Source organism: Aspergillus puulaauensis, chromosome 3 (genome assembly GCF_016861865.1).
Source record: "Aspergillus puulaauensis MK2 DNA, chromosome 3, nearly complete sequence".
NCBI lineage: Eukaryota > Fungi > Ascomycota > Eurotiomycetes > Eurotiales > Aspergillaceae > Aspergillus > Aspergillus puulaauensis.
Genome location: NC_054859.1, coordinates 3946791 through 3961945, shown reverse-complemented (window position 1 = coordinate 3961945; position 15155 = coordinate 3946791). Strand labels below are relative to the sequence as shown.

General features: G+C 49.1%; 7 protein-coding genes across 7 annotated transcripts; 5 read left to right on the top strand and 2 right to left on the bottom strand.

Moving 5' to 3' along the window:
• Positions 1 to 179: 179 nt before the first annotated feature.
• BET3 (TRAPP complex core subunit BET3) lies at positions 180 to 1036 on the bottom strand (the record flags this gene model as incomplete). Its single annotated transcript, XM_041702765.1, has 5 exons — positions 180 to 299; positions 355 to 546; positions 613 to 832; positions 930 to 938; positions 999 to 1036. 5 exons carry the CDS (start codon positions 1034 to 1036, stop codon positions 180 to 182), a joined length of 579 nt encoding a protein of 192 aa, XP_041555517.1.
• A 324-nt stretch (positions 1037 to 1360) lies between these two features.
• APUU_31547A (WD40 repeat domain-containing protein) lies at positions 1361 to 2663 on the top strand (the record flags this gene model as incomplete). Its single annotated transcript, XM_041702764.1, has 5 exons — positions 1361 to 1504; positions 1568 to 1613; positions 1666 to 1746; positions 1804 to 2559; positions 2611 to 2663. The coding sequence occupies 5 exons, from the start codon at positions 1361 to 1363 to the stop codon at positions 2661 to 2663; spliced, it is 1080 nt and encodes a 359-aa protein (XP_041555516.1).
• A 1113-nt stretch (positions 2664 to 3776) lies between these two features.
• APUU_31546A (uncharacterized protein) lies at positions 3777 to 4690 on the top strand (the record flags this gene model as incomplete). The annotated part of the gene is made up of 3 exons (XM_041702762.1): positions 3777 to 4077; positions 4127 to 4443; positions 4502 to 4690. 3 exons carry the CDS (start codon positions 3777 to 3779, stop codon positions 4688 to 4690), a joined length of 807 nt encoding a protein of 268 aa, XP_041555515.1.
• A 505-nt stretch (positions 4691 to 5195) lies between these two features.
• On the top strand, positions 5196 to 8668 carry MNL1 (glycoside hydrolase family 47 protein; the record flags this gene model as incomplete). The annotated part of the gene is made up of 4 exons (XM_041702761.1): positions 5196 to 5323; positions 5408 to 5778; positions 5844 to 6403; positions 6461 to 8668. 4 exons carry the CDS (start codon positions 5196 to 5198, stop codon positions 8666 to 8668), a joined length of 3267 nt encoding a protein of 1088 aa, XP_041555514.1.
• Positions 8669 to 8983: 315 nt separating this feature from the next.
• APUU_31544A (gamma-glutamylcyclotransferase family protein) lies at positions 8984 to 9769 on the top strand (the record flags this gene model as incomplete). Its single annotated transcript, XM_041702760.1, has 1 exon — positions 8984 to 9769. The coding sequence occupies one exon, from the start codon at positions 8984 to 8986 to the stop codon at positions 9767 to 9769; it is 786 nt and encodes a 261-aa protein (XP_041555513.1).
• Positions 9770 to 10156: 387 nt separating this feature from the next.
• Positions 10157 to 10857, bottom strand: APT1 (adenine phosphoribosyltransferase APT1; the record flags this gene model as incomplete). The annotated part of the gene is made up of 2 exons (XM_041702759.1): positions 10157 to 10311; positions 10368 to 10857. 2 exons carry the CDS (start codon positions 10855 to 10857, stop codon positions 10157 to 10159), a joined length of 645 nt encoding a protein of 214 aa, XP_041555512.1.
• Positions 10858 to 13258: 2401 nt separating this feature from the next.
• On the top strand, positions 13259 to 14844 carry APUU_31542A (uncharacterized protein; the record flags this gene model as incomplete). The annotated part of the gene is made up of 2 exons (XM_041702758.1): positions 13259 to 13411; positions 13594 to 14844. The coding sequence occupies 2 exons, from the start codon at positions 13259 to 13261 to the stop codon at positions 14842 to 14844; spliced, it is 1404 nt and encodes a 467-aa protein (XP_041555511.1).
• Positions 14845 to 15155: the final 311 nt, after the last annotated feature.

The window sequence follows — 15155 nt, the reverse complement described above, 5'->3', positions numbered from 1 at the left end:
TTTATAATAATAACTCCAGGCAAAGATGGTAGGCAACACCTGTCTATTTAACGGGTTCCTTGTTGATATCATCGAAAGTGTTCCGTATGAGTTCAGGCACCTCTAATGGCATAAATGAAACCGATATTGCAAAAGCCGAACACCATACGCCGTGAATTGCTGGTCAATGGAGCCTGCAATCAATCTTCTTCCGGCGGCATCTCATCCTCGATGTACCTCACAAGTGATACTCGCATTTCTGTCGTGTCGTCTCCACGCAAAACGTCGCTAACGAAGTGTGCTTCAATCTGCATTTGCACCTAAAGAGCAGAAAGTGAGCACAGATATACTCAGTGAGCAAGATTTGATACTCACCATTTCCAGCGCACCTCGGAGAACACCACACAAGATATTTGAAAACCAAAGCTCATCTTGTGCTCGCCCGTCATCCGGCAACTCAACGAAGTCCGCTAATGGGTTCTCCTCGAAAATGAGGGAAAATTGATTGTTGTCGCTCGTCCAATTCGTGACCGTCGGTGTGATGTTTAAGAATATTTTGAACCCAACCTGATCCAAATTAGTAATTTCAGAGGGTTTAATTGAGAATATTGGATACGTTATCTGACACCGTACCTTCGCAATCATGTCTGCCGTTTCGCGGAAGTTGGCACATCGCCCAACGTTCGACTTTGCCAAAAAGTCCTCGATAAGCCGCATCCCGATGTTATAACCCATTTTCTCCAGCTGCTTGTTCACTTCGTGATAATTCCCATCGTAGTCCTGGCATAATTGCGCGACAATTGTACCATAAGTCAACGTCACCAGCTCCGCGTTGACTTTATCAACCTTCGTTCTGCGAATAACGACGTGGGTTAGTGTGCGCCCATTGGCTGACAGACCGTAATATCTGTAAGGTTGAGATTACAGGCGGTAGCTTCCAGCTTACTTACTTCCAGAGTCTAGAAGGTTGACGTGTTAGCAGGTTACTCTATTCAACAATGGGAGAATAAACTGCTTACTCTTCTCCGATTCTGGAGACTTTCGTTGTGGACGACATTTTTTGGGCTTTTTCTCAGAATGCGCAAGGACCAGATTCAATAATATCCGAAATTAAAGGGTCTCTAAATACACTCGACGGATTTAGTTGGCAACGCAAGAGACCCGGCCTAAGCTGGAATGACGGCGGCGGGGAGCTGTGCGCTTAGCGTTTGTGGCGGCTAGCGTCTCAAGGACACCGCCCGAGCACTAAAGCTCCTTCGCAGCCGCGTTTTTCTTTGATCGAGATACTTCAGTGATCATCACGTTGTCCTTCTACCTCTGATCTTTTATAGTGACAATTTGCCCTTCACCCTCTCGATTCTAAACTGCGCGTTCTGAAATAATGTCCGGAGAAAAACGGCCGGCCCAAGCGGCCTTTGGTTCGTCCAGTCAATTGGTTGTGAAACGAAAGAAGTCCGATGCTGGACTCAATGATAGCGCAGCGGTTGCCAAGAGCTCATCGCAGGATGGAACTATTGTACAAGCAGTATGCATACCTCGTCGGGCCCAGTGAATATGAATATAGTGCCGTGCTTAACTTCAATCACAGGTTCCCCGCACAAGTGGCCTTGAGGCGCCGATTATGGAGCTTACAGGTGAGATAGAATGCAGAGATACCAAATAAATATGCTAATTCATAAAATATAGGCCATTCTGGCGAAATTTTCACCGTCCGATTCGACCCAACGGCGCAGCACATTGCATCAGGATCAATGGATCGATCTATATGTATGTCAAAAAGATTAGGGCGTAAAACCAAGACAAAGCTGATTGGATGAACAATAGTACTTTGGAACACTTATGGACAATGCGAGAACTACGGTATCCTATCTGGTCATAAAGGTGCAGTACTTGACCTACAATGGTCCCGAGACTCCAAAATCATGTTTTCCGCATCCGCCGATATGACGCTAGCAAGCTGGGATATCGAATCTGGTCAGCGAATTCGTCGCTACATTGGTCACGAAGAAGTCATAAATTGCCTTAAAATCAGCAAAAGAGGCCAAGAGATGCTGGTAAGCGCTAGCGACGATGGTACAATAGGAATCTGGGACCCTCGGCAGAAAGAGGCCATTGAATATTTGGAAACGGAGCTACCTATTACGGCGGTTGCGCAGTCTGAAGCCGGAAATGAGATATTTAGTGGAGGTATCGACAACACGATCCACGTATGGGACATTCGAAAGAAGGCTATAGTATACTCTATGGCCGGACATACGGATAGTATCACCTCTCTTGAGATTTCACCAGATTCACAGACTCTGTTGTCCAACTCTTTTGATTCGACGGTACGAACTTGGGATATTCGACCTTTCGCGCCGGCGGCTCGACACATTAGGACCTATGATGGTGCGCCTGTTGGTTTGGAAAAGAACCTCATCCGGGCTAGCTGGAATCCAGCTGGTGATAAGATTGCAGCAGGAAGCGGCGATAGGAGTGTTGTGGTATGGGACTTTAAGACCGGAAAGCTCCTGTACAAGCTCCCTGGCCACAAGGGTACTGTAAATGATGTGCGATTCACACCGAATAACGAGCCTATCAGTAAGTTGAGCCATCAAAAATCCTGAGGCCACTGTGCTAACTATCCATCAGTTGTTACCGGATCATCTGACCGAACATTGATGTTGGGTGAATTGGGCAAATGATGATACATATGTTGGAAGGGCCTATTCTTGGTCGCCACTGATAACTCATAATCCAAAGGACGACTTATTTTCTGATACCAAGCAGAATTAGAAGAACGAACCGGCCGCCACGGTACAAATGAATGTGCTGTGACACCCACCCAACTCGCGGGACATTCTACACGTGGGGTGTACCAAAGGGAAAGTGGCAGGTCGAATAACCTGTGACGGAGGGGCATTTTAAATCGAAGCACTTTCTAAAGATTTACCTCCTTGAAACTAGAAACAGGCTAGCTCTTTGGGTCTGGGATGTATTGATACAGAGTACAGGCCCACATGTGCTCAATTCTCGAAATATTCTATTCACTGTTGCCAGAGCTGCCCATGACGCGTGTTGTGTAAATTCGATTTACGGCGAAGCTTTGATCCTGATAATATATTGGATTTTAGAACACGCATTCCTTTGTGGTATAATTCGTACGACCGGGATTAGCATAATGCTAGGTCGGGACATAAAAGGGAACAAGTCGTTATCACATGGATGGAGGATTTGGGTATTAGAATTGCCCAGTCTATATGGATAGCTTCGCCGGTTTCCTAGGGGGCGTGTGCTGTTAACCTTCGACATTCTCTACAGCTCATCAACTAGGTTGGGTCTATCCACGAATGAGCCCCGGAAGCTGCTTTTGTTTAGCCTCATACAAGATTGAGAACATGCGCAGCTGAAATTACTCTGCGCCACCATTTCAACTGTCATGCTGGTTTTGTGGGTTATGAAAGCTGCCATGTCGCGTGTTTTGCGACGGATGCGGAAATTTGTCTACAAACCCGTCTACAGGACATACATACTGATTCCCGAACGCCGGAGACGGTCAAAAACACTGGTGCTGCTTTGAAATGGTTTTTGTGCGGCAAACTTCTCTTTTATATACTCATCCTTTAAATATCGATGGTATGGACACCTCTGACAAGTTTAGCCAGGCGCACCTTCTCCAGGTGGTTCATTGGAGAGTATTGGAATACCTCACGTCGCAACCAACTCTGATCATGCGCGATAATTTGACGCTCCACAGTATATCGAGATTAAAACCTAAGTTCGAATCTGATCTGAGATACATACGAGGCGACCACTGAATGCAGATATTGTCACTCTCGTTGATTCCAAGCCCACCGATGTCGTCGCATTTCGCTCCGGGGACCACCACCTCCATTCGTTTATCTTCTTTTTTAGCTGAAACTGGTACCTCAACATTCAGCTCCCGAAACAATGACCGTGAGCCGGTCGACTCCCCGAGTGAAGATGCACAGGATGTACAACCTCAAAGAACACTCCGCGCGCGGTCTTGTACCTCGATGATCAAAGACCAGACCATTCGTTGGAAATTATTCAATTTAACCTTCTCCACAGTCCTTCTTCTGATAAATATCTCTATCTGTAAGGTGCTGTCCGAAGATTTCAGTTCTGATGGTACTGACATGCCTAGATATTGCTTTTGTTGTTGTCCGCGCTATCCATGGGCCTTGGCTTTACATTGTTTTGACCTTCATACTTTTAACCCTTGGGGTTGTTTGGTGCCATTCTCTATGTCGCTTGATTGTGGCGGTCTATCAATTTCCGAACCACGCCACCGAACCTATACTGCAAATAGGTACGGCGGAGGCTACTGGTTATGCCCAGCCAGAACAGCCTATCTTTGTTACCATGGCAGGGGATGAAGAGCACCTCGCTGAAAGTCGCACAATTCCCGCCATGAAGATAGCTACTCCACCGCCAGCGTACGGACTATGGAGAAGTAGTGTGGTAAGTGGTTATACCATGAATGATAACAGAGAGCAGCACACCACTAACCTGCGCGCAGAGGCTAAATCCTGACTTACTCTACTGGCAACGTGTCGACAACCACCCACCTATCTCTGACATTGAGAGGGCCGAGGAAAGTTTGCACCGCAAGACTCATGGACGCCGGCCACCAAGTTATATATCTGACGACGGCATTGACTATGTTGTCGAAGCACAACCCAGATCACTAGCAAGATATTCGCAGTGACAAAGGACCCGCGGTCGTGTTTTTTATGTGCTCTTTACCTTCTTGTCGGTGTGAGGGGCACAGTGTTCTCTACCACGATATCTTTAGTTATAAGAGGCATTTTGTGCGCCGACGAAGGGCAGGGTTGATTGGCGTTAGGGAATTTGGGGGATTTGCTATGAGGCCTGTCTTCCGCTTGGAACTCTAGTCAGAACTCTAGTCAAGCAATAGATAAAGATGGTTACAAGGATAATTTGGTCTTAGATTAACGTCAAATTACGTATTGTGTGATGAATATCGCATGCGCCTTTTTGTAGATCGGAGCGGGAGATCATTTGGTCCTCGGATTCGAGCTCACGTGCAGTCTCGTTCTTCTTCCCAACAAGCATATTCACATTGTTGCGTCCAGCCGTGATTCCGAGGGAACTTCGAGCAAGAAACCAGGGCCACCGACGCGAACGATATTATTTTTGATTCGTCGCCGCTGCACTCTCATGCCGTCTGCGGCCGGTTCGCTTTTGCGGTAATGCGCTCAGGATGTGGGAGACCACAAATGTCCGTCTGTTCAGCGTGGATGATGGGTTGGATCTTTATTCTGTCGCTATGGATTTCTGCGACTCAGGGGATGAAATTTGATCAAATTAGGAGTCTGAGGTGTGTCTATATCCAAATTATTACTTCTGAATTTCATTTTCTTTTGGTGCCATGAAACTAACTGAATTGCCTGGGGATTGCTAGGATCGAGACAGAACAGATGTTCTACCATGGGTTTGAAAACTACCTCGAACACGCCTTTCCCGAAGACGAACTACGTCCTCTCTCCTGCCAACCGCTCGTCCGCGATCGAAAGAATCCTGGCCACGCCGAGCTTAATGATGTTTTGGGAAACTATTCCCTGACTCTGATTGATAGCCTGTCAACGCTGGCCATTTTGTCCTCCAGCCCGGATGATGGACAAAAGGCCTTCGGATACTTCCAGGATGGAATAAAGGACTTTGTGAGGCTATATGGGGATGGTTCTAATGGCCCTGCGGGACAGGGCGAACGTAGTCGAGGATTTGACATGGATAGCAAAGTCCAGGTCTTTGAGACTGTCATTCGCGGACTGGGTACGCGGCTGGTCTCCCTGCCCACTCAAATGAAATTATATCCCCTTCTAACGTTGACTTCATAGGTGGGCTGTTGAGCTCGCATCTCTTTGCCGTCGGTGACCTTCCTATAACCCGATATAGCCCGCCCCCCGCAGAGGCGGCATATGCGAAAGCCTGGGACAAGGCATCCTTCGCCGGCGAGAATAGAGGAATAAGCTGGAACAATGAGTTTGTGTACGACGGCCAATTCCTTAGACTTGCCGTTGATTTGGCAAATCGTATTCTCCCGGCTTTCTATACCGACACTGGCCTTCCCTACCCCCGGGTAAATCTGCGGCACGGAGTACATAAACAGCCATTCTACGCCAACTCGCCATTGAATGCGGACACCACACATGGATGTGGCGGCAGAGATAATGATGTTTGCGTGGCCTCATCACCGGAGGTCACGGAAACTTGCAGCGCAGGCGCAGGCAGTCTCGTTTTAGAATTCACTGTTTTGAGCAGACTCACTGGAGACGGCCGCTACGAGGAATTAGCGAAGAGGGCTTTTTGGGCGGTATGGCATCGAAGAAGTGATATTGGATTAATTGGCGCGGGCATTGACGCAGAGTCTGGCAAATGGGTTGCCCCTTTCACTGGTGTACGACGCTCTTCCTTGCTCAGTTTCGCACGGCAAGCTAACGTTGTGATTGTACAGATTGGTGCCGGGATTGACAGCTTTTTTGAATACGCATTCAAGTCATATGTCCTCCTATCTTCCGGAGAGCCGCCGGGTTCTAATAACAGCAGCCCGTGGCATATTCTCGATGATTACTTTGTTCCGCTTAGCGAATACGAACATTCGCCCGAGGCATTCCTGCAGGTCTGGGAGGACTCACACTCATCAATAAGACGCCATCTTTACCGTGGCGAAGGTTACCAACATCCGCACTTGATACAGGGAGATATCTTTACCGGCGCCACCCGGGCCTTTTGGATCGACAGCCTGAGTGCCTTCTTCCCAGGCCTTCTTTCGTTAGCAGGAGAACTGGACGAGGCGATAGGGATCCATCTGCTTACGACCGCTATCTGGAATCGTTTCTCTGGGCTTCCTGAAAGATGGAATGTTGCCACAGGGAACGTCGAGGGTGACCTCGGATGGTATGGCGGACGGCCGGAGTTCATAGAGTCGACGTTCTATCTTTATCAAGCTACGAAGGACCCTTGGTATTTGCACGTTGGTGAGATGGTGTTGCGAGACATTAAACGCCGTTGCTGGACAAAGTGCGGCTGGGCTGGACTCCAGGACGTCCGCAACGGCGAGTTGAGTGACCGCATGGAGAGTTTTTTCCTTGGCGAGACAGCCAAGTATATGTTTTTGCTGTATCACCCTGAGCATCCCCTAAACCACCTAGATCGGCCGTTCGTTTTTAGTACCGAGGGTCATCCCCTGGTTGTTCCAGAGAGCACATATTCAGCCCAGTCCCAGCGCAAAACAAAGGAGTCCCATAAAAATGGGCTTTCAGGTGAGCTAGTTTGCCCTATTGCTCCATCGCCACCAACGTTTGGGCTATCGTCAACTGCGGCTCGTCCGGACGTTTTCCACGCTGCAAATTTGGCTCGACTCGACTTGATGCCGAGTCGTGGTCCACCGGAAGGATCTTTGGAAAGGCCAGCAAAAGATCGCCCTGGAGTTACAATCGCTGATTTGACTTCGCCAACGAACTATACTTTCTTTCCTTGGACTTTGCCACCAGAGTTGGTGCCGTTCAACGGAACGAGTTCAGCCATGACTATTCGTCCTACTCTGGACATATCGTTTCCAGCTGTACCTGGAATGGCCTACGGACCTGGCTCACTGGAACGGGTCCGGGATGGCATCCTTGTCAAAACCATCGGTGGCTTGCGTATGAGCATGATCAAGGACGCATCCGCTTTTAGTGCGGAAGAGAGCGAATTTAGAGTGCAGGTAGTCAATGGCGTACCATTGGGAAAGGATGAGAAGGTATACCTCCTCAGGGAAATCACATTTGATGTCCTAGATCCTGGGGATCCGAATTTCACACGGATGCGCGATCCCGCGATGATTGACCTGGTCATTGACGTTCTCTCAGAAAACTTCAACCAACGAAATGATTCTAATGATGGTCGAGAATCTCCTACGACTGGAAATGGAGGACAGCAGCGAGTCATCACCACTACGTCATCCGCAGACGAAGGCAAAGACCCGGCGCCAATAGACGCCTCAGTGTCTAACATGAAGGACGTCCTGTCATCTCTAGTCAGTTCTGTGTCGTCATTGTGGCGAGATGAGGTTGACCAGCTCTACACGCCTTCCCCGTCTGCAAAAAATACACTTTCTACCCGCCTCCCCATCCCCGCGGCAGTTGCCACAGGGCTAGGTTCGGGTCCCCTCCCAGATGTGGACGATACGCCTCTTGTGTCGGTCACTGGTGGAGCGTCTCAAGCCCGGCTCTCCTGGTCTGACATCTACATGGCTGGTAACCTTTGTGATCAGCGCATTACCCGTGACATTGCGCAATCTCACCAAGTGCTTGTGATAAAGCGCGGGGGATGCACCTTTTCCCAGAAACTTCGGAATATCCCGGCATATCCACCCTCGCGAAATGCCCTGAAACTCGTTATTGTTGTTTCCTACGAGGAGGAAATGCACATTCAGAGCCAGCAGCACCTGGGCCCGGGACTCGCAGCAATGCTTGCAGAACCGTACCTTGCGCGCCCGCAGCTGGACGAGATACAGATGACAACCGGTGGAATCCCACGACGCCACCTGCTAAGCATGGTGATGGTGGGTGGGGGGGAAGTGACATACGAGCTCCTGCGCCAGGCAAACGGAGTGGGCCTCAAACGACGGTATTCAATGCGGTCGCAGGGCGTTCCGATCAGTAATTTATTTGTTGCTTAATAGAGTATATAAATTAATTCTGTAGATGTTTCGTTATAATAGAGTTGATCCAAAGGTGGTTGGTTCCACAATACCCTGTGTTTCAACGTTCCAAAACCACGTACTACTATTTATATCAGAACCAGAGTTCGAGTCGGTTCGATTTTTGATTCAGATTCGGGAAGCCAGGAACCTGAATTCGCCATCGTCTCCGAACTCCACTCTCGCTCTCCACCAGTTCTCAGACTGTGTGACTATTCTTCATTCTTCCAACATACATTCCTACCTACATCTCACAAAAACCCGCGTTTCAGAGTCCCCCGAACGAAAAGCAGCATGCATCTCCAACAAGACCAGACGCAGGACCCATCATCAATCCCACCTCTCCACTCAACCCCGGCCACAACCACAACCATAACAATCAATCATCCCCCCGCACCTCCCCCAACAAACCTACACCCTCAAGAAACCGGCCAAAAGACGAAATACCTTTATTTCGCTTATGGCTCCAACCTCTCGCCCACGCAGATGCGCATGCGATGTACCCACGACCCAACGCTCTCGGCACACCCCGTCGCAGTCGCTGCGCTGGACTCATGGCGCTGGTTAATTTGCCAGTTCGGATATGCGAATGTCGTCCCGCCCGCGGGTTTGCGCGTTGGGCGGCAAATCACTGAGGGGGATGCAGTGCCGGAGTCGATTTCGGAATCGATTCCGCACGGAGGTGTCTATGGGGTTCTTTATGAGATGAGTGAGGAGGATGAAAAGTTGTTGGACGGGTATGAGGGGGTTGATCAGTGTTCTGGGCCTTCTATACCTGGATCTGGTGTCCCGGCGAGAATTAGACCCAGGGAGCAGGGGGATGGCGAGTATAATAAATGGTACTTTGGGGCGAGAGTGGTTAAGTGGTTGGACGAGGGGTATAGAGAACGAAACGGGCTTGAGAGGGAAGGTGGCGAGGTCAAGGTGTTGGTTTATATTGATGAAAAGCGTGTGAAGGTAGGGAAGCCCAATGATGAGTATATTCCGCGCATGAATAGGGCGATTAGGGAGTCCGTGAAGTTGGGGTTCCCAGAGGATTGGGCGGAGGAGGTCATGAGGCGTTCAATTCCGCTGGATTAGATTCTAGATTAAGTTGCATGTCCACCATCAAGGTAGAGAAAGGGAATTATTAATTATGCTATACACAGTATATTCAGAATTCAAAGTCTATAGTGATTAATAACAGAAGAAGCCCTTCGTTAATCCCTCAAGCGTTAGAAATCACCACCTCTTTCAGAAATCAGGCCGCCAGCGGGTCGTGATGCGTGTGAATAATCCGTCTATCGGTTGACGCAATCCAATGTGTAACTGTAGGTTCGTTTAGGATCAGATGCTCTTTCGAGCTTTAGATCGTGGCAATTGAGGGGGCGAGGAGGGCGAGACCGGGGCCGATATATATCGATACTTTTTATTTTGGAAGCCGTGGACTTCGTAAAAAACATGAGTTAAGATCGTAAAGAAATCGCATTACGCCTGCGATTCCTGGCCAGAGAGCAGAGTGTAAACGGGAGCAGGCAGCTTCTCCCGCCCCTTGAGGAATTCCAGTTCGAGCAAGAAGATGAAGCCCAATAGATTGCCGCCCATCTTCTTGATGAGTTCTCCTGAAGCATACGCCGACCCGCCTAAAAAGTAAAGGCATTAGTCAAGCAAAGTATTTTATAATAAGCGCAGAACGTACCGGTTGCAATAATATCATCCACCACAATCACCTTCTGACCAGGCTTGATGGAGTCGGACTGCATCTGGAAGAAATCCTGACCATACTCCTTGTCATAGGCCTGAGTTTCACACGGGCCCGGCAGTTTACCCTGCTTGCGAACCGGCACAAAACTGGCGCCGAGTCGCAGAGCGAGACTAGGGCCGATAAGGAAGCCTCGGGCCTCTAGGCCGACGATAACGTCGGGTTTTTCATTAGCGTGTGTTTCGAGGACGTGGAGCTCGAGGCAGCGGATGAGGGCTTCGTGCACAGAGTGATCGGCGAAAATAGGAAGAATGTCTTCGAAGAGAATTCCCGGGGACGGGAAGTCAGGAAACTGGCGCAGCGCCGCGCGCAGCTTTACCTTAAGACTGGCGAGTTCGGCGGCGCGGGAGGGAGCGGAGGAGGGGTGTTCGGCGACTTGGGCGGTGGTGGAGGCATCGGGGGCTGTGGAAGAGGGTTGTTGGGACATGGTGAAAGGAAGAGAAAAGAAGAAAAAGAGAAAAGAAGGGAGAGAAGTAGAGGTGAGGGGTGGGAAGACTTGCGCAGGTAGAAATAGTTTTTCTGATAAGCAGAGGGGGGAAGTGAAAAAAAAACCTGAGGATCTGAAATTCTGAATCGTAAAAAGATTTGATACAGAGTTACGGAACTGAGATTACTCAGGCAAGCCAGCTTCAACTGTCACACTCACTCCACTCCTCATGCCACGAGTGTCACTGGAATATTAATATTTGCTTCCTGACGTATTTGCAATAATACTCCGAATGCACTGCTTTCTTCACTTTGAACAGTATCAGGACATGGTCCGGTTTCATATGCTTCCAGAACCCAGAGTTCTTGTTTCGTCCACTCTACTACAACTAGCCGCTGGTACCTGGGCGTAATACAGACCCCTCGCCAGCCTTCGCAATCGAGTCTAGAATCCTATCATCAGCCCACCGCCGCTGTCTTTCCCCTCCACTCCCCTCCGACGCGCCCCCGTCAATCACTGAGAGTTACTCGAGGTTATTTCAATCAAGTCAATCTGGCTCTGCTGGTTGGCCTTCATTCCTCGAAGTTCGCCCTTCGGGATTAGCGCGCTAGTTGATTAACTCGCTTCGTTTTTTGTATTCTCTGCAGGAGTGCAGATACGACTCTTTTCCCCCGTCCGCCTGTGGATCAATGACACCACCACCGATCGTCAATGCAAGGTGAAATGGTGCGAATCGCTATCCTACTAGCGGATGGATAAGTTTCCCTCGCGCTGCTCGCCACTCGTCTCAAGTTACTTGCACTTAAAAAGTCCCTTTTGGTGCCTACGGAGCGCTGCAGCCTCGCGCCGTGTTTCAAATAATCCTCGTCGGACTGCATTCGACTCGTCTAGAAGACCCTTCCGCTTCCCCGTCTGACGGTCTGAGAGGGATTCGCGGCCCGAACTCAGGTTTAGTACGTGCTAAGGCCATGGGTCGGGGGGTGCTATATTGTAAAGCTCGTATTGGTCAGTACATTACAGGCCCTCCTCATTCCCAAGGGTACTCCAGTCTCCGACATAACGTGGGAGAATTCTTGACCATTATGGCTCACCGGCAATGTGCGTTTACTGCGTAGTTGGCAGTTTATAGGATACTTGTTTGCACCCAGCCTATAACTTTGGTCTTCGATGATGCTCTCGATCCAGAAACCGGGAGGCAAACAAGGCGAGGTCCTATATTTCGCTTTTTCTGCTCGCGGGGCCGGGGAGCGTGTAGACTCACCGCTGGCTTCTTGCACGGGTATGCACCGCATATGCAGATCCAAGCTCAGTAGATGTATGTCATTTGTTTATCCATTTGGAATTTTTTGTTTTACAGGCTGGTAGAGTACCTAAACACCACTTTTGCATCATTGTGCAGCACCTTGATTCCCATGCGGTGCTATCGCACCTGATAACGCGCATTGGCCGAACAGTTGTTGCTCTCTTCTGTATGCTCCCGTCTTCAACACCCATGTTCCATATTATCCTATGGCCCACCGTTTTTTTTGGGCGCAAAGACACTTTGTAAGTATTCTTTTCAATTGGACCGGGGTACAAGGCACTCACGTAGCCATCAAGGATGAATAGAGTATTGGTTTGTCCGGCGCCTCGATAGCTTGTCATTACAGTTGTATTATTGAAAGAAGGAGAATAATGGATCCCAGCACAGCAAACAAGATGCATCCACAGCCCGACTTTCCAGACCTTCCCGAGGGCTTCCGGCGGAATATTATATTTTCCACTTGGCACAGCTGATTACAGTAGACTTCCAGTAATAGAACTCCAGAGCCAGTTCCTCTTTTGAGTTATACTACCAGGTGAGCCGAGCCGTTGGATGTTTACTTTGTTGTGTCGTTAGTATTGATGGCACATGAACGCCCTTTGCTCGGTTTCCTCCTTCTACGCTGGTCATGAACAATAAATAGTAAATACAGAGGGCCAATGTTGCAGGGATTCATCCACGGATACATGCATGGCTCAAGATCATGGGAGAAATGCTGCTTGCATACCCAATCAAGGTGATGGTATTATTTGATAGATCATACTTTCCTTGCGTTATACATAGATTCCAGTAAGATCTTTCTCCTGTCATTCAAAAGATAGTTAAAAGAAAGTTAGTGTTAAAATCAGTCATTGATGAAGGTAAGAAGGTCTTATACTAGTGAGGATGGAATCACGTGCATGCACGGGCCATCTCGCTTACGGCAGGTGACTATTTAAGGCAACAAAAAGAGTGAAGCTTCTTCCGGCTCCCTCACCATTCTGTCGTACGACAGTTTGCTTCATGATTCTTCCGTTGTACTTCTGCCTTTTGCAGAAGTGCTCTCTATCTTTGGCAGATGTCTTTTTTGCTGCCTTGTAACCCTATTGCCTCTCTTACATGATGTCTCCTGTCTCTCTGGCTGCTGATTCGCAGCCGGACCGACAGTTGAAAATACTAGCTCGAGCTTTCGAAACTCTGCTACTAACAACCCAACAAACCAACAGCAAGGCGAAATACCTTCAGGAAAGGCTGGAATATGCCCATGATGAGGTATTTTCTCCCCTCCACACCCCCCTCATCTCATACCCTTGTCTCAAGTGATGAGAGAACTTGATTAGCTCTAGATCAGGAGTCCATGTGACGGTGACGGACATATCATGTATTATCTGATGAGACTTATTTCTCTGTTTTTGGTTTAAGCCGCCCAGTTGATCACTGCTGACTTCTTCAAGTATCTTAAGCTAGCAGACCGATCCTCCGAAGGACTCGACCCGCACAGCAAGATTGTGTCGGAGAAGATACTTGGCCGCGATTTTGAATTTGACAACCCCCAGAACCAGGTTCTAAATTCAGTGGATGTAGTGAAAGTTCTTTCAGAGTCTGGAAACGTAGGAGATTCGGGCCTTGCTGCCATAACAGAGGGGGTGAGGATTTACAAGTCGTTCCTCAACCCTGATGATGATGGACCAACCGGTATGGTTGCGACAAGGGCTGGCTCGCTAGAAAGAGACTTTACTACTAGAGGCACGCGTGGAAGTTTGCGCTGCCCTTTCTCGAAGCCTCAAAAGTTGTCCTCTGAAAATGGGGCCAACGGATTGGAAACTGCATTGCCGTTACAAAATGGTAATATGTGCGGCTACCAACATTTAGATCCCATCAAAGAGGAGCAGCAGGATAGACAATCAAGTCAAGCTCCCTCTGCGCGTTCGTCAACTCGCTGCCCTGCCTCACGGTGTCCTATTAGGTTTCTAGATCAGCATAGTCCGGAAGAAATGGCCGATTATGTGGAGAGACACAAGCATGAAATCCCCAGAAGTCATGCAATATGTGTCAAACGGTACTCCAACAGCTCTCGGCAAATGGATGCCAAATACGGCAACCTCACCAACATGATTCGCGGCTTGTCGGAGAAGCATCGAGCGTTGCTCCCTGGCGACGGCTCACGTACCACTAGCTCTTCGGCGGAACGTGTGGAAAAATGGGCGGACGGGGTCAATTCTCAAACTCCGGCTGAAGGCGACGGTATTGAAAACGATGAGGACCGAAAGGGCCACTTCGACCGGCCTCTGCGAGATATCCGCGTTGGAGAATCTCCGAGCAGGCCTTGGGGCATCCACGTTCCCATACCCCCGGTTCCAGCATTTAAATCTGCTGCCCAATCACCAGCGGCTCCTGACGTGGCCGCGGACAAGCCGTTCGATGATGCTGCAACAGGCGCGCCTCAGGGCCGCTGTCCTTTCGGTCACGGCGCAGGCGGCCCTCCCCCGGACCACCCAGCCGTCGAAACGGAGATAGTTCGCAATGAAGAACCTGCGCAGACGCCTGATGGAACAAGTGTGAAGGACGAAAAGGGGACGGATGATCTGCCGAAGGCTTCGACAGCGAATGTCGTGTTCAACGGGCCTGTGTTCTTTGGGTTCTCCGCTGAAGAGACTGCAGCGTTTATGCAACAACTAGGCAGCCTGGGCAACAACAAAACATGATATGCCCTTATGCTCAGTGAGAGCAAACTTTCATAGTATATACATACCATCATCGTTACTGGGCGGATATTAGTCGTTAATTTTTTTTTTTTTTTTTTAAGCGTGTTGGAGCACGGAGTTCAGGCTATTCAATGTACCATATATGATCTGGCGGCACTTGTACATATCATCCAAGTCGGTCTCACATGTGTTGACGCGGTACACACTATTAATATTAAATATCTTCTCCTCATTTGTCCCAGATTTACTTCGACGCCTCACTAGTTGAAACCAATAACCAGCCTTAATGTGGCAATTTTAGCAGTCCGCAA